Genomic DNA, 17,908 nt, shown 5'->3' on the forward strand with positions numbered 1-17,908 from the left:
CCACCACGGGGGTAGGAGGGAAGGGGCAAAGAACAGGAAGGCTGTAATGCCCAGTGTGTTACACTGGACTCTCAACAGGTTAGGAGAGAAGAAAGGTTTACTAGTCATCCCCTTCATTCCTCCGGCCTTCTCCCAACTAGGCCTCACCCTGGACAGAGAGACAGATAAAAATCATTTTATTGAAACTGTAAAACTGCCCTTATTCCTCTTAACCGCTCACACCCAGAAAGAACTATAAAAAATAGTTAGGAGTACGTATACAGATACCTCAGCTCTAACAACTCCAGTCCTCGTTTTGACCCTCCTTTTTTCCTTTCATACAACTGAGACACTGGTCCTTTGCCCTTTTCCCCAAGATATCAGAGGTGATACCACACCACAGGAGAGAGGGAGGGTAAGGGCAGAAAAGAGAGCTATCTACTGTCACTCTCCATTTCTGTCTCCAGGGACCAAACAGGTTAGCTGGATTCTAAGCAAAGGATTTGCTTGTCCACAAAATGAAATAATAGGGGACAGTTATTCTCTGTCCTAAATCAAGAAAGATATGAAGGGCCAGGGTATTGTTTAGAGTCCATCTTCAGTATATAGCCTCATCCATATTGTCATCACTGTCACCCCCAAAGTCCTCCCCATTGTCAAAATATGACATGATGTAATCAGTTTCCTGAAATAGAAAAAAAGGAAGGGAGGAAGAAAGGTTAGGTCAGGCATGCTTTCAGCGTTCTCCTCTCTCCCTAGGTACCAGCCTCCTCCCCTCATATTCACAGCACTCCAGGCTTGGGAGGTCCCTTCAAGCTGTGGTTCACTCTTAAGAAGAGCCTAAGGACAGATAAAGTGGAGGGTACTATCCTTTGTGGGCAGTATCTCCTTTGGCCCTCCAACCCTCTGAAGAGAACATCCCTGGTGGACAGAGTTGAGATCCCTAGAGCTTATGAGTGGAAAAGACGGGGTCTGAGAATGAAAGGTGGTTCCCTTTACCTCTTCATGTTCTTCTTCATCATACTCCTCTTCTTCTTCCTCTTCCTTCTCTTCTTCTTCTTCTTTCTCCTCATCTTCCTCTGAAGTCACTTCTTCCTCCTTCTTCTCCAAAGTCTTATGTGAGGATGAACAGGAAGAGAAACCAGACTCAGCTCACAGACGGGAAGAACTGAGGCACCCATGGGCCAAAGCAGAGGAATGAATCTGGGGCTCAGATGGCCTCTATTCACATTTCTTCCTTACCTCTAGTTTCTGTATTGTTTCCTCCTTATCTTCTGTGGTCTTAAGGGGTCTCTTGGGGAGTATAATGGTGGTCCCTGGTGAGAGGATCACAAAGTGAACCATGAGAGAGCAAACTTCTTAGCTTTCTGGCACCCTCTTGCGTAGACCATGTCACTTTGCTGCCCTCACGTGGCCACTAGGGCACCCAGCAGCCATACTGGGTAGATGGGGTAGGTAGGCATTGGAAGAACAGGCAAGACCACCCACAGCCTTGGCCCTCCAGTTGATGAAAGAAATCTCTACTTTCCCTTCTTTTTCTAGATACACTCACGTTCCTTCTGTAGCTTCCGTACGCGGATCTTTAGCTCCCGGGGCAGACGTCGCCAATCTAGAAACAGTGGGAATGTAAAAATCAGTCGGACCCTGCCTGGGGTCTCCTATGAATGGTGACTCTTTTAAAGGAGAGATGATGATCAGGGTAAGGGCGAGGACGGAAAGTATTGGGTCAAAGTTGCTTGGAACAGAACTGTGGTCTGGATACCTCCAGAGGAGTAGGGGACATTTACCAGGTTTTTAGAGTCTGTGAGTATGCTGGAGCACATCTAAGCCTCCTGAATAGGGTGGAGGTTGGGGACAGAGGAGGGTGGATAGGGTGGTGGCTTGAGGCAGCTCAAGCATTTGAAAGAAGAGAAGTCAATGAAAAGGCCCATCACCTACCAGGGTTCCAATCGATGGCATTGTCAATCGGCCCTGACATCTGATATTTGTCTGAGTAACGCTCCACATCTGAGGGAATCAGAGGTCAAGGGTCAAAGTTTTATCCTATCAGAACCCTCGGGTTCCTCCTGAGGGTCTCTCAAAACTCAGAAATTGTCATTTTTCTCACCCCAAACCCAGAGCCCAGGGAGGGCAGCTTCAGTGAGGACCTTCAACACTCTTTTAACCTGTCTTTTCACCACCCCAAATTGCAATGTTTTTGCTATCTCTCTTAACCCCAAGGCATGGCTATATTGACTGGGAGTGTGTTACAGTGGAAAGTGTACTAGAGCAAGAAAATAGGGTTTCTGTCTTCCCTCTACTCTTTGTTCATGGGACTAACTTGGGCAAGTCTTTCAACTGTCTGAACTTCAGCTTCTAGAGCTTTAGGAGGAAAGTACCAGTTGTCAATACACTGAAATACTATACTTCCACACCAACTGGTAAATACCCACTATCCCAGGCCTCCCAAGTATGCCCCCTTCTCCAGTCCCTCCTGGCTCCGTGACCTCTCCATGAGCCACAAACTAAAGGGCTAATATTTTAATTTGCAGGGCTTCTCAGAGACCCTTCTCAACTCCTTCCGACTGGTTAGTGCCTGCAATATCCAGATTGTTAAAAAATTTTAATACAGCTCCCCATTTATATCTGTAAAATGGGCACCTTAATACTTAAGCTCTTACTGTCCAAGACTATTGTGAAACTCAAAACAAACCATGGATACTATAATGTATTTCAAATGCAGGGGTAATTACTATGATCTCCCCAACTAGGCAGTGAACTTTCTGTGTCTCTTCTGACCTCTCTGGGGCCCCAGTGGTGCTAAGTACAGGGCACTACTCATGAAAGGCACTCAGAACATCCAACTGACCTCTCTTGGGGACAGCAGGCCGGATGAAGTAGGGGAGCTGCCGCATGGCCCCTCGAAGCTCCTGCTTCAGGGCCAGGACATATTCCCCTTCCTCTCCAGAGGGCAGAGGCACTGGGCGGAACTCCAAGGGCTAAGAAGGCAGAGGCAATGGTCAGTTCAGAGAAAAAATGCTGGAGTATAAATCTGGGCGGGCCTCTCCTCTCCCCACACTTCTATCCAATGCTCCCACTGAGCAGGGGACCAAAGGCAAATGCTGGGAGCAACACAGCATTTTGAAAGCTGGAGAGCAGAGTATAAAAAGTAAGGGCAGACATTTCCTAGTCTGGAAAACATCCCATGTAAGTTGCAAGTACAGAGACAGGGAGGGACCAGATGAGGATGATTTTGATGACCCAGGAGGAATCCAGGATCACATACAGTCAGTCAAGGACATAAGGGAGTCTTGGGAAAGGGGGGCAGACACTCACAGGGAAGAGTGGAGAAGGCTGCAGGGTGGGTGGGGGCAAAGCATCCCCCTTCCCAATGCCCACAGCCTCCACGTTGAAGGTCAACTGGCCCCGGCCACAACCCCGGCCCCCACCCCGGCTGGCCATGATGGAGGGGGCCTGGGGATTCAGACATCCAATGGGAAAAACCTGATAAAGACAAAAACAAAGAGAAAAAGTACAGCAGAACGGACAGGAAACCAGCGAGGTACAACACACTCAAATCGTTTCTCCCAGAGACCTGAAAAGCCAGTTTAACTCAATGAATTTTGAGAAAGCATGGTGCCAGGCAAGGTATTACTGAAAATATAAATCGGGATGAGACATGGTCCCAATAGGACAGATAATTGCAACATGGTGTAACTGGTGTAACTGAAGCACAAGGAGGAAAGTGACTAGACACTTGGATAAAATTTCCCTATGTTCCCAAGTTAACCGGATGTTTATCATCAGCTGCATATCTACATATGATCTTTGAATTCTTTCTCTCCCTCACTTTCCAAACCCAACTAGGCCCCAATTCAATCTAATGCAGTGCATTTCAGGAAAACATTTATTAAGCATCTACCATGAAAAAGGTAGTGTGCCAGGCACTGTGAGGGAACAGAAATGAGTCATCAGACTCACTGTCAATTGGTTGGGGGTGGGGGGTGTGTGTGAGAATAGATATTACACTCAAACAGATCTTTTTAAACGCCACTTGGAAACACAGAATCTTAGAACTGGAAGGACACATGGAGTCTTCTAGCTCAATAATCCTCCCAGTACAGTACTATCTTCTGTAAACTGTCAGTCATTCAGCTTCTGGTGGCATTTTCCTAGAGAGATGGTGTCCACCTTCACCCAAGGCAGCCCCTTCCATGTAATCAACTGTGATGATTTGAAAGTTCTTCCTGCTACTGTAACTGAACTCTGCCTCTTACCATGATTTTTGAAAAACCAGTCAGATAGGATGGGGAATAAAGAAAGTCACCAAATGAAAAAGAAACTTGAAAGAAATTATATCGCAGTAGCAGGGAAGATACCTAGCACCCAGATCTTGGCTTCTCATACCACTCTCCAGCCAAAGGAACCAGGTCTTCTTGGAGAAATGCAGCTTCTCCAATGGGGCAGGAAATACACAAGATGAGACTGAAGTATCTTATAGTGCCAGAAAGTAAGAAAGTGCTCAAAAAACAGCACACACATTGATGGGGCTCTGTCAAAGGTACCTAAGAGGCAAATGAAAGAGCTCCCAACAGCCAAAGCCTGAACAAGTGGAACCATAAAATAAAGTAGTATTGGAATGTAATATCAAAGTATAAAATAAATAGCCAACAGACTGTACTGATATAAATAAACATTTGAACAAATTAATACACGGGAGAGAAAAAAAATCCCATATACCGAATTCCAAATAAATTATGTAGAAAGAAAGCATTAGTCATTTAGTTGTGCCTGACTCTTTAAAACCCCTCGAACTGTAGCCCACCAGGCTCCTCTGTCTGTGGAATTCTCCAGGCAAGAATACTGGAGTAGGTTGCCAATCCCTTCTCCAGGGGATCTTCCTGACCCAGCGATCAAACCTAGGTCTCCTGCATTGCAGGCAGATGCTTTACCATCTGAGCCACCAGGGCTTCCACCCTAAAAGGGGAGAGTGTAATTCCTCACTGCTTAAGTATGGCCTGTGCATAGGGAATTTTGTCCAAAACAATTTGGAAAGGTGGGGGGGGAGGGTAACTTTACAGTATAGAAATTGGACAAGCATTACTTCAGTCAAGTCAGGTGACCAAGGTCAACATGAACAACTTTAAATCATATCATGAGTATGTGCCCTTGTGTGCTCAGTCATGTCCAACTCTTTGTGGCTCACCAGCCTCCTCTGGCCATGGAATTTTCCAGGCAAGAATACAGGAGTGGGCTGCCATTCCTTCTCTAGGGGATCTTCCTGATCCAGAGATGAATCTGTGTCCCTAGCGTCTCCTGCATTGGCAGGCAGATCCTTTACCACTAGCAGATGTGATATCTTCCTCCCCTAAACTGATACCCCAGTCTGTAAAGAGGAGAGAAAACGCAGACAAATTCCAACGGAGAAGCATCCTATAATATACGTGACCAGTACCCTTCAAAACTGTCAAGGTCATCAAAAACAAGAAAAGTTCACACTTCCATTGTAAAAGAGAGAGCTGTCCTAGTGGTAGCATTCTTAAAAAAAAAACAAAAAACAACATTCCTTTTGTTTTCTAACTACAGTAGTAGTGTAAATTTATTCTAGAAAACCTGAAAAGATACAAATGAGGTATAAAGAAAAATATCTACTAACCATGATGTACTAATAATCATTACAAATATTTGCATATGTATCCTTTCAATTCCATTTCTGTATTATATACACAGTTTGTGCATATATATGTGTCTATATATATAGACATAATAAGGCCATGATAACTAAATGTAATGTGGTATCCTGGACAGGATCCTGGAACAGAAAAAGAGCATTAGGTAAAACTAAGGAACTCCAAATCAAATACAGACTTTACATAATTACAATGTATCAATATTTATTCATTAATTATAACAAATATACCATATTAATATATGATGTTAATAATAGGGGAAACTGGTGCCAGGGTGTATGGAAACTTTTTGTACTATCTGCTCAGTTTTTCTGTAAATCGCAAAGTGTTTTAAGAAATAAAATCCATTAATAAAGAAAGAAACATGAGTATCAATTCAAAATTCACAGTTCTCTGACCTTCCTTGTTTTTCATTACCCTGACAGTTTTATTAAAGATTACTGGTCAAATATATTATAGGATGTTCCTCTATTGGAATTTTTCTGAGGTTTTTCTCTTGATTAGACTGGGGTTGTAGATTTGGAGGAGGATGAACAACAAGATAAAGTGACGTTTTCATCACATCATATAAGCGTACATACTAATAACATGTTAGTTATGGAACAATAAAAGACAATATAATACATAATCATGACCTTTCAAATTAGTGGTTCATAATATAATTGTTCCCACAGTCCAGAGAAGAGAGAAAGCTAAGAGGACTGGGATGGTGAGGGGAGGCTTTGGGAATCACAAGGTCCCAAGTTTGGATCAGACCTTAGAAATCATGTTTCCTTTCTTTCTTTCAACAAATATTTATTGAGCATCTACTGTAATCTACTATAACTTATAGCTCAGTTGGTAAAGAATTTGCCTACAATGCAGGAGACCCAGGTTTGATTCCCGGGTCAGGAAGATCCCCTGGAGAAAGAAATTGGTAACCCACTCCTGTATTCTTGCCTGGAGAATCCCATGGACAGAGGAGCCTGGCAGGCTACAGTCCATGGGGTCGCAAGAGTCAGACACGACTTAGCAACTAAACCACAACCATCACCAATATAAGCCAGACATGCTAGACAATGGAGATCATGGTGAATCCTTTACTTTAGACATTCAGCTTTCCTTTGATAAACCATATCTAGTAAACTGTTATCCAGCTTCAATATAAACTTTTTTAGCAAATCTTTTTATCTCACTTTACAAGTCATTCCATTTTTGGATATTTGTTCTTTAATCAAAATCCAACAAATAAAACAAGAAATACATGACTCAACAAAATGCACTCCATAAAAGATTAGTCAGGGAAAAAAAAGATTTAAAAATATATTCAAGGTAATCTATTTTGTCAAACTTACACACACCCACACATACAAGTAAAAAAGTTGTTCTTAAAAAAAAAAAAGTTGTTCTTTTTTTAAAAATTAATTTATTTTTTATTGAAGGATAATTGCTTTACAGAAAAGTTGTACTTAAAGGGTATACAGCAAGAATTAACATTGGTTAATTCAAGGTGATGGGTTTTGGAGATTTTTTGGTAATGTGTATTTTAAGCGTTGTTTTTCCTCTGTACCAAAAAGGTATTGCTTTTATAATAAGAGGAAAACATTCATTAGAAAATTAAAAATATAGTACCTGAATAGTAGATGAGATTAACAATATGTAGCAGGAAGGAGAGGGTAGGGGAATGTTTGCTTAAGAAATTTGGAAAGCTTCAAGTCCAACTGACATGAAAAATGTGAGGAAAAGACAGCTGTTAATGAGGTATCACCTCACGTTAGTCAGAATGGCCATCATCAAAAAGTCTGCAAACAATAAATGCTGGAGAGGGTGCGGAGAAAAGGGAACCCTCTTACAAAAGTTGGGGGGAATGTAAACTGGTTCAGACACGATGGGGAACAGGATGAAGATTCCTTTAAAAACTAAAATTAGAACTACCATATGACCCAGAAATCTCACTCCTAGGCACATACTTGGAGAAAACCATAATTCAAAAAGATACATGCACCCCAATGTTCACTGCAGCACTTTTTGCAATAGCCATGATATAGAAGCAATCTAAATGTACATCGACAGATAAACGGATAAAGACGGAGTGATCCATATAATATAATACAATGGAATATTACTCAGCCATAAAAAGGAATGAAATTCTGCCATTTGCAGAGACTTGGATGGACCTAGAAACTGACATACAGAGTGAAGTAAGTCAGAAAGAGAAAAATCAATATCATATATTAACACATACATGTGGAATCTAGAAAAATGGTGTAGATGATCTTTTTTGCAAAGCAAAAATAGAGACAGACATAGAAGACAAACATGGATACCAAGGGGTAAGAGGGTGGGTGGGATGAATTGGGAGGCTGGGATCAACATATATACACTATTGATACTATGTATACAATAGATAACCAATAAGAACCTACTGCACCCCACAGGGAACTTTACTCAGGGCTCTATGGTGATCTAAATGGGAGGGAAATCTAAAAAAGAGAGGATATATGTGTACATACACCTGATTGACTGTGCTGTATGGCAGAAACGAACACATTGTAAAGTCCAATAAGAAGTAATAAACAAACAAAACACGGCTGTTAGTTAACAGATTAAACTGTGATCTGATTTAAAGAACACGTTAGGTGAGAGATCCTGTCTTATCGATGTGAGAGAGGGAGTAAGAATTTGCCATTGTGTTTTCAGGCCCTTTCAAGGGAAAACACTTTTAACTAGCCAGCTTAGGTGTCCCTCCACCTGATAGACACAGTTCTATCAGTGGAGACAGGAGCTGTTTTGATTGCAAAGCAGTGAGGAGTTAAGAAAAGGTCATGAGCTTTGAGGTTAGACAAATCTAACTCCATTTCCACATACTGACCAAGTGGCCCTCAAGAAATGTGGGGTAAAAAGAAGACAAATTTTTATTTAATTAAGGCACTAAACTGGTGGTTAGGAAACTGTAAACCATCCATCTGTACCCAGCTCAGGAATCTACAAGGCTCTTCTATTTAAGATTGTGATGAAGTGATTGTGATTCTTGAAGATGTTCAAGGTTTCCTATAATCTGGTCCCAAACTGCCCCTCCATAAATATCACGCATTCTCCTTCCCCCACAAACAACATCCCACATGTGTTATACTCATTCCCAACTGTGCCATAACTGTTTTAATATGGTAGAAGTTACTAAAAAGCCTTTCTTAAATTTGATGTTATTGCTTTTCTGTATTTTTTTTTTTAAACTGCTTCTTAATAACTTCTACTACATTACACAGTTCGGCACAGTTGGGAATGAGTATAATATATGTGAGATCCTGTTGTTTGTGGGGGAAGGGGAGGGCAAGAGTGAACAGTAGGGAGGGTTGATGTTTCCTTATCTGTAAAATGGAGATAATAATAAAAAACCATCTTAATTCATTCAACAAATATTTACTGAATTCTTATTCAATGTCAGGCACTGTTTCAAATACTAGGGATGTAGCAGTGAGTAAAATGGACAAAAAACTGCTGCACCCATGGAGTTTAAAAGGAGCTTACATTCTAATGGAGGTCTCAATATACAGATGTTTCAAGTCATGAGACTGGGAAGAGATTCCTAAAGGAGTGGATGTGAAGAGAGAAAAGAAGAGATCCAGGGACTGAGGCTTGGAGCACTCTAATGTTTAGAATTTGCTATATTTGTAATAAATAAGACAGAGAGTTAACACTCTTACTATATTAGAACTCATGGAAATAAAGAAAAATCATCCCAATAGGATAAATATGCAAAGAACATGAATAGGCAATTAACAAGAATGGTCAAACCATTTTTTATCTATAGAATTGGCAAAGATTTAAAAATTAATCAGGCTTCCATGAGTTTTTTTGAAGTGGACACTCTCATACCTCACTGGAAGAATTATAAATACAATATTTTGGGTGAACAATTTGACTCTTTGAATCTACAGCCTTTTAGAAGTTAATATCCTTAATCCAGTAATCCCACTTTTAAAACTTATCCAAAGAAATCATCAGATACATAGTCAGAGATATAAAATCATGTTTACCAAAGAGCTATCCATGGTAGCACAAATTCTGAAATAACCTAAATAGTCCAACAAAAAATGAATGGTTGGGGCTTCCTCACTGGAGAAGGAAATGGCAACCCACTCCAGTATTCTTGCCTGGAGAATCCCGTGGACAGAGGGGCCTGGTGGGCTGCTGTCCATGGGGTCGCTAAGAGTCAGACACGACTGAAGCGACTTAGCATGCATGCATTGGAGAAGGAAATGGCAACCCACTCCAGTGTTCTTGCCTGGAGAATCCCAGGGACAGAGGAGCCTGCTGGGCTGCTGTCTATGGGGTCACACACGTTCGGACACGACTGAAGCGATTTAGCAGCAGCAGCAGCAGCAGCAGCAGCAGCAGCAGCAGCAGCAGCAGCAGGGGCTTCCTCAGTGGTCCAGTGGTTAAGAATCTGCCTTGCAACACAAAGGACACTGGTTCAGTCTCTGGTCCTGGAAGATCCCACATGCCATGGAGCAACTAAGCCCATCTGCTGCAACTACTGAGCCCATGCATTGCAACTTCTGAAGCCCATGCGCTTAGAGCCTGTGCTCCTCAACAGGAGAAGCCACCGCAATGAGAAGCCCGCACACCGCAACAAAGAGCAGCCCCCATTTGCCATAACTAGACACAACTAGAGAAAGTCTACTTGAAGCAACGAAGACCCACCACTGCCAATAAATAAATAAATCTTAAACAAAAAAAAGACCTAATGACCAACTTCAATAAGTGGGCTTTATTTTTTAAAATATGAAGGGTTAAAAAAAATCAAATATCCATCTTAGACTATTATGTAGACATAATAAAAATTTCAAATAATATTTAAAGGCAGAAAAATGTTCACAATATGATGTAAAGTGGAGAAAGCATGATAAAAGGTTGTATTTGTTGTATATCCCTATGTGTGTAATATATACAAAAAACACATATATATACATATGTATACATGCAGGAAATAAATTGAAGGGATATATATTAAAATGATAACTATATCATTGTCATGATATAATAGACATTTTATGGTTTTCTAGGATAAATGTATATTACTTCTATAAACAGAAAACATAGAGATGATTTTCTTTATCTTTAAGAATGTTACCATTAGGACAGTTCTGTCTCTTTTACAGTGAAAATGTGGAATACATTTTGTTGAGCCATATATTTCTTGTTGTATTTGTTGGATATTGATTGCAGAGCAAAGTGAGATAGGAAGTTCTCTTACTAAAAAGTTTAAACAGAAGCTGAATAATAATTTACTAAATATGGTTTATCAGAGGAAAGATGCATATCTAAAGTAAAGGATTCACTATGATCGCCATTCTCCGGCATTATGTCTGACATATAGTAGATGCTCAATAAATGTATGCTGAAAGAATGAATACATGACTCCTAAGGTCTATTCCAAACTTGAGACCTTGTGATTCCTAAAGGCTCCCTTCACCATCCCAGTCCTCTTAGCTTTCACCCTTCTCTGGACTTTGGGAGCAATTACACTATGAATCACCAACTTAAGAGGTCATAATGATATACTGTATTGTATTTTACTTTGTGTTTTATTAATTGCTCCCTAATTACATCAGAAGTTTAAATTCTTCCTTTCCAATCAATTCCGTCCAATTAACTTTTACTGGGCACTGTGCATTTAATACATAATACATTGCATTGTATTAAATCCTAGAACTTGCCCTACAAAACTTTATATTCTAAGTAGAATAGAAACGTTGAAGAGGGAGCAGGCAGTAAGGGCTCCAGTAAAAGTACGCATAAAATGGTATTGTCAGACTGGGGAACAATTAATCCTGAAAAAAAAAAAAAAAATTGGTCCAGGAAAGCTACAGGTAGGAGGTAATATTTCATCAGAGTTTTGATAGACAACGGGAGTCTGTCAAGCTCTTAATACTAATAGATTTAGGGGAAGCTGGTTCATAGTAAAGACTCAGAGGTACCAGACAGAGTCTTCCACTTTCTCCTTTAATATATCTCCCCTTTGCGCGAAGGAAAACTACGGTTCTCCACTGTATAATCAACACAGCAAAGCGAGACCACAGGGAGAGGGTGGGGAAGTAGAAGGGGTCAGATCCAACAGGCTGCCGGAAAGCGTTGTCTCTCTAGCTAGCAGCTGGTCCCCGGTGAACTAGATCGGGAGGTGCGGGATGGCACCAGGTCAGAGCCACCAAGTCGGGGCCTTACCTGCTGCCCCTCCCCCAGGCGGAAAACACGCCGCGGCCAACTTGAAATTTGCTTGTCTTCCTCAAGCTGGTGGCGTTCTAGGTCCGCCTCCCAGAGCTCCCCATTGGTGAGTTTTCCCAGCCAATCTAGGGGAAGCCGAGGAGGCCCGCCCACTTGAAGCTGAGGAAGGGAAGGGAGGGAGGGAGTTAGCCGGAACTCAGGCTAGACAAGCCGAGTGAGTAGAAAGATGGGGTTGCAGAACCAACCAGGGGGGTCAGTCATTTCAGACCTCATCTCAGATGGAGGACCGCTTGGCCTGGCGACGGTTCACAGAGGGAAGCTGATCCTTAGATTTCACCGAGGGACTCTATAGAAAGAGCTTCCACAGAGAAATAAAACTCTGTGAAACCTGCTCCCTTAAGGATCATTCTTTTTGTGGCTTCACACTTGGCCTCTCCTTCATTCCTCCAGTCTTCCCTTCAGTTCTGCGCTGCTTCCCTCCAGCACCACCCATGAGTATTTCTTTTCTAGAAAAATGTTTTCCTGTCGGTTGCTGCCATGTCTGTGAGAAGATGGAAAGAGGCTTTGGGAAAGGAAGGATTAGGAAATCAGATAACTAGAGTTGGGGAGATAGGGCAGGAGTCCAGTGTTTACTGCATTTCGACCTCCTTCCAGCTCCTCCTAGCCTTTGGTTAAAGAGGGTGGGGTTGGGAGGAGGGGTCCCACTTTCACAAAAAAACAGAAACAATGGGAAAGAGATCTGAGTAGAGATAGAATCTAGAAGTTAGTCAAGAATAACCCTGAGGTCATAGAAAATGGCCCTGGGAGTGAAGCCTCTGGACTGGGAAGGCTGTTGGTGGAGTGGCAAGCACCCAGCCTTGGGAATAGGACAGAAACGGAACTGTGAGGCTTTGGAGAACTGCTTAACTTTACTAAAGTTACAGCTTCTTTATAACAAGAAAATAATTCCTACCTTATAGCATTGTTGTGAGGATTGGAGATAATGTGTGTAAAGTACTTACATAATTGGCACATAGTTGGTTTTCAGTAAATGGTGTGTGCATGCTAAGTTGCTTCAGGTGTGTCCAACTCTTTGTGACCCTGTGGATTGCACCCTGCCAGGCTCTTCTGTTCATGGGATTCTCCAGGCAAGAATACAGGGGTGGGTTGCCATTTCCTTCTCCAGGGGATCTTCCAGACCCAGGAATCGAAACATGGTACCTAGTAAAAATGGGTAGCTTCCCTGCAAATATTTCTCTCTCCCCCTTCTTCAGGAATATTATATCTTGTGTCTGGTGGCCTCCAGCCTCTGAATTATCTCAGGTGAGTTTTCCAAATCCTTAGGATTTTTTTCCTCACCACCCCCCCCCCCCCCACTTCCCCTGATGCCTTCCAGCTGGACACAAACTCATTCCTAAAATATGCAGATGGAAGCTATGGTAACCATGGAGACAGGGCAGGTGGTGAGGAGAGGCAGAGATAGACACTGAGAGAAACCGACTGCTACAGATAGGGAGAAAGACTTTAATGAACGATTCAGAGACCTTCAAACAAGATGGGAAAATGAGTCTAAGCAAGGCCGAGAATAAATAGATGCAATGAGAGAGAATGTGTTACAAGGTTCACTCTTCTCTGCCCCTTTTCTCTCTCTCTTCCTCCCATCCCTCCAAAAATATGGGGAGGAGGTATCTGGGAATAACCCCTTGCAGTATCTAAAAATGACCCCAACCTCTGCATACTTATCTAAGAAGTCTGTATAAGGGAGTTGAGGTTCAAATTTATTTGTGATGCATGTTCCGGTTGCTGGGAGGTGGAATGAAGATGTATCGCTGTATCTGACTCCAGCTCCCTCTGACATTTTAACTAGGAGAAGGCAGCCAGATCTCTTGCCTCCCTCTGTACAGTAAGGACTCCAGCTGTGGATCCCATCGCCTCTCTCTCCACCTTTCTGTGTAGTGTACCATGTACCGCATGTGGCAGGTCAGACCTGGTGCACAGGCGCGCATCAACGCACGAAGAGCGGAGAATGGGGATCTGTTGAAGCTAGACGAAGAATTGGGATGGTCCCAGTCTGGGTCGCGGAGGAGTCTCTTAAGGAACATTTAGGTTTGTTGTGACTGAGGGGCTAAGAAAGGGAAGTCAGGATTGGAGCCTCTAGCTTTTGAGGGTTTATGTGTGCATGGGTGGGGTAATGGTTTGGTGCCCGACGCCCCCACCCGCAGAGACTAGGCTATAAATAGCGAGGCATAGCTCCGCCCCCCCGCCCCCCCCCCCCCCCCCCAAGCTTCTCTCCTCCGGAGCCGGCGCTGTGCCCGGGGCGCACCGGGAGGAGGGACCAGGATTCTGTGCCCGGGCGCAGATACTGACACCAAGGGAATCCGAGTGCCCACCCCCACGCCATGTGGGCCCCCAGGAACCCGGCTCCGCCACCCCAGCTGCCCCGTGGCCCTGGCCTCAGCCCTGGCCGGGAGGAGATTCTGCGGACTTACAGGTATCTATTTGGGTGCACAACCTGGGAGGGGAAAGAACAAGGAGTGATGGGGTATATAGCAGGGGCAAAAGAACCCCCCAATTCTCCCCCCCACCCGTTTTAGGTCCCAAACGCAAGCTGCCTCCCTCCCCCCATTCAGTCTGTGGGGCTGTGGCAACCTAAAAGAGGTTAGGAATGGGACTGTGTGTGTGAATGTATGGGTGCATGTGTGTGGGTGGGTGGCGTTCAACATCCTAGAAAGGGGGATTCCAAGTGCGGATAAGAAAAGGGGGATGCTGGAAAGGTCTGATAAGCCGTGGGGTGAGGGTGGGGGTGCGGATATCCCTGCGCGTGCACGTACGCGTTTGCACGCGCGCTCGTCCTTCAGTGCGGGTGCACCCTTCTCATCTCCTCAGGCATGCGCTGGGGTGATGGGGGCGGCTCAGAGGCATGAGTTAGAAGGACTATGTGCCATGCCGTGGAGATCTCCCCCATCCCACGCGGGTCCTTCCACCTGTGCCTCAGTTTCCCTGCCTGAATCAATAAATAAGATCTTTCTCTTTTTTGCAGGGATTGGTTTCGCCACTGAGCCTGCAGGCCTCTGCCAGCCACCACCCTCACCCCCCTAGGCGTCCTCGGCAGGTCCCAATCCCGGCTCCAACGGTGCTTTCTCCCCAGCGGCAGCTATGCTGCACACCGAGGGCCACGCTCTTCTTCGGGCCGTGGGTCAGGGTAAGCTACGCTTGGCCCGTTTGCTTCTGGAGGGGGGCGCCTACGTGAATGAGGGTGATGCTCAAGGGGAGACTGCGCTAATGGCGGCCTGTCGGGCCCGGTACGACGACCCCCAGAACAAGGCACGCATGGTACGCTACCTTCTGGAGCAAGGCGCGGACCCCAACATCGCAGATCGCCTAGGGCGCACGGCGCTCATGCACGCTTGCGCAGGCGGCGGGGGCGCCGCGGTGGCCTCCCTGCTCCTTGCCCATGGCGCGGACCCCTCAGTCCGAGATCACGCCGGCGCCTCGGCACTTGTCCACGCCCTGGACCGCGGGGATCGCGAGACCCTTGCCACGCTGCTGGACGCCTGCAAGGCCAAGGGCACGGAGGTCATCATCATTACCACTGACACCTCGCCCTCCGGCACCAAGAAGACACGCCAGTATCTCAATTCCCCACCGTCCCCGGGGGTGGAGGACCCCGCTCCCACTCCTTCTAGCCCGGGGGTCTGCACATCGCCTTCGGAAATCCAACTGCAGACTGCAGGAGTGGGAGGACGAGGATTGTTATCCCCTCGCGCCCAGGAAGAAGAGGAAAAGAGGGACGTATTTGAATTCCCTCTTCCTAAGCCCCCCGATGACCCCTCCCCTTCCGAGCCACTCCCAAAACCACCCCGCCATCCTCCAAAACCCCTCAAAAGGCTCAACTCCGAGCCCTGGGGCCTAGTGGCCCCTCCTCAACCGCTCCCGCCTGCAGAAGGGAGGCCGGGGGTCGAGCGCCTGACCGCCGAATTCAACGGCCTGACCCTGACAGGTCGACCGCGTCTTTCCCGACGTCACAGCACCGAAGGCCCAGAGGACCCGCCCCCGTGGGCGGAGAAAGTGACGGGTGGGGGTCCTCTCTCTCGCAGAAACACAGCGCCGGAAGCTCAGGAGTCTGGCCCCTCTTCAGGGCTGAGGCAGAAACTGAGCCGCATGGAGTCGGTGGAGCTCGATACTCCCGGAAATCTTTGCCCCGACTCGCCCGAGTGCAGCCGCCCGTCCCTGGAGCGCCGCAGATACAGCGCCTCCCCGCTGACCCTCCCTCCAGCCGGCTCGGTTTCCTCCCCGCGCCAGTCCCAGGAGAGTCTTCCTGGGGCTGTATCTCCGCTGAGCGGGCGGAGGCGGAGTCCCGGGTTGCTGGAGCGGAGGGGCTCGGGGACGTTGCTTCTGGACCACATCGCGCAAACGCGGCCAGGTTTCCTGCCCCCGCTCAATGTCAGCCCCCATCCTCCCATCCCCGACATTCGCCCCCAACCCGGAGGTCGGGCGCCTTCGCTGCCCGCTCCTCCCCAGGCGGGGGCGCCAGGCTCTCCCAGGACCAAGCGCAAGTTGGTGAGACGCCACTCCATGCAGACTGAGCAGATCCGCCTGCTAGGGGGATTCCAGAGTCTAGGCGGGCCAGGGGAGCCTGGGCGCTGAGAGGAGTGAGAGGAGCCAAGGCGGGTGGGGATCAGGACCTTGGGACGGGTGGAAAAACCAGTTCACACACACACACTATGGATATAGAGGTCTCTTGCATGTGCTCATGGGCACGAGGCACACATACATGGGTAAACATGTGTCCACAAGCACAGTACTCGTATTTGCAGGGAAGGGTAAGTACTCTATTTATTGGGCATATAGACTCATGCATTCATGCCCTCGTCACTTCACAGTGCATATGGGAATTTCTCGTGCCCATGGGCACAGCACACACAGGACCACTTGTGCTAGGGCCCCCAAAGGGTCCCAAACTCAACTTGCATTTGTTCAGAAGCATTAGGGAGCCCCTACTTATGGGTAATCTCCAATCTCTTTGCCCTCCTGCAATAGTAATCCCTTGCTTTCCATGTATGCCCTGCAACACAGCCTGCTCATGATTTTGGACATGCTACCGTCTTCGTGAATATCCCACCCCATTCTGCAGGTCTTGCTTTTCAATCCAGGCCTGGCTCCTTGTTCACACCCTGCTTCTAGCCCTAAACACTCTTCAGGATAGCTTCTTTACTCCCCTTGGGAATATCCTGCAGCAATCCCCAGCCTCAGTTCTGCTGCTGCCCTTCCTGCTCTCAGCTTTACTTCTCAGCTTCCAGCTTTTTCTTCCCACCCCATACCCCTAACCAATACACCAGGTTGTTTCATTTTCCCAGGAGGTGGGTCATGGGCTCTAAGCTGCTCTTCTGTCCATCTGAGCTTATGAACACCCCCACAGGTTGACATGGGGAGTAACCTTAAATCATTCCTCTCTCCACTTGATATATCAAATAAATGTGTTCAGAAGTCTCTGTTTTGTCGCTTCTGCTGGGGGTGGAGGGTGTGGGGGGATGAGGACTAGGGAGGGAGGGTGATACTAACTGTAGCTATAAAGATCGAGGGTTTCTTCAAGGCTCCATCCACCTTCTTTCCAGGAAACCAACTGTGGTTGTAGAAGAAGAGGCAAGTGTCCCATGTCTTGAAGATTTTAAGGCCTCTGATAGGTTTTCATTTCCCTCAGTCTCCCCATGCCCATCTTTAAATTCTTTAAGATTCCTACAAAGAATCTGCCCCCTCCACCATCAGCAGCTATATTACAGTAGATTAACTGTCCCTCTTTCAAGCTTCCTGCTTCTTGACCACTCAGGTTTTCCTTGGTGGGGGGCTAACTTTCATCTCACCAACTGCATTTCATCCTTTTTTTTTTTTTTTTTTTACTTCTTCTGTTTACCCATGCTTGATTTCCAAGGCCCTGTTGGGTGGAGAGGGAGGGAGGGAGAGAGAGAAATAGTATAACTTCCACCTAGGTAAAAATGGTATGATATTCAACTGACAAAGGGTGTGTGTATGTGTGTGCATGTGTGTAGTGTGTGTGTAAGAGTAACAGTAATTGGAGG

General features: G+C 45.7%; 2 protein-coding genes across 4 annotated transcripts; one reads left to right on the forward strand and one right to left on the reverse strand.

The window, feature by feature from the left end:
* Positions 1 to 159: 159 nt before the first annotated feature.
* On the reverse strand, positions 160 to 15,307 carry POLR3GL (RNA polymerase III subunit GL). 2 transcript variants are annotated; one of them, XM_061120961.1, is made up of 8 exons: positions 15,174 to 15,307; positions 3,295 to 3,462; positions 2,828 to 2,957; positions 1,918 to 1,986; positions 1,532 to 1,588; positions 1,222 to 1,295; positions 979 to 1,092; positions 160 to 664 (listed from the first exon to the last, which is right to left on the reverse strand). In XM_061120961.1, the coding sequence occupies exons 2-8, from the start codon at positions 3,418 to 3,420 to the stop codon at positions 578 to 580; spliced, it is 657 nt and encodes a 218-aa protein (XP_060976944.1). In that variant the 5' UTR covers positions 3,421 to 3,462; positions 15,174 to 15,307; the 3' UTR covers positions 160 to 577. The 2 variants fall into 2 exon arrangements, with proteins under 2 accessions (XP_060976944.1, XP_060976943.1); XM_061120960.1 differs by lacking the exon at positions 15,174 to 15,307 and adding an exon at positions 11,853 to 12,005.
* On the forward strand, positions 13,125 to 17,282 carry ANKRD34A (ankyrin repeat domain 34A). 2 transcript variants are annotated; one of them, XM_061120958.1, is made up of 4 exons: positions 13,125 to 13,154; positions 13,788 to 13,937; positions 14,191 to 14,322; positions 14,872 to 17,282. In XM_061120958.1, exon 4 carries the CDS (start codon positions 14,988 to 14,990, stop codon positions 16,476 to 16,478), a length of 1,491 nt encoding a protein of 496 aa, XP_060976941.1. In that variant the 5' UTR covers positions 13,125 to 13,154; positions 13,788 to 13,937; positions 14,191 to 14,322; positions 14,872 to 14,987; the 3' UTR covers positions 16,479 to 17,282. The 2 variants fall into 2 exon arrangements, with proteins under 2 accessions (XP_060976941.1, XP_060976942.1); XM_061120959.1 differs by lacking the exons at positions 13,125 to 13,154; positions 13,788 to 13,937; positions 14,191 to 14,322 and adding an exon at positions 14,449 to 14,489.
* Positions 17,283 to 17,908: the final 626 nt, after the last annotated feature.

Source organism: Dama dama, chromosome 20 (genome assembly GCF_033118175.1).
Source record: "Dama dama isolate Ldn47 chromosome 20, ASM3311817v1, whole genome shotgun sequence".
Taxonomy (NCBI): Eukaryota; Metazoa; Chordata; class Mammalia; order Artiodactyla; family Cervidae; genus Dama; species Dama dama.

Coding starts and splice junctions, on each gene's coding strand:
- POLR3GL (XM_061120961.1), bottom strand. CDS start 3,420: ATGGCCAGCCGGGGTGGGGGCCGGGGTTGTGGCCGGGGCCAGTTGACC. Junction 1,296..1,531: donor ACGGAAGCTACAGAAGGAAC/GTGAGTGTATCT, acceptor TCCTCTCACCAG/GGACCACCATTATACTCCCC. Junction 1,093..1,221: donor AAACAATACAGAAACTAGAG/GTAAGGAAGAAA, acceptor TCCTCACATAAG/ACTTTGGAGAAGAAGGAGGA.
- ANKRD34A (XM_061120958.1), top strand. CDS start 14,988: ATGCTGCACACCGAGGGCCACGCTCTTCTTCGGGCCGTGGGTCAGGGT.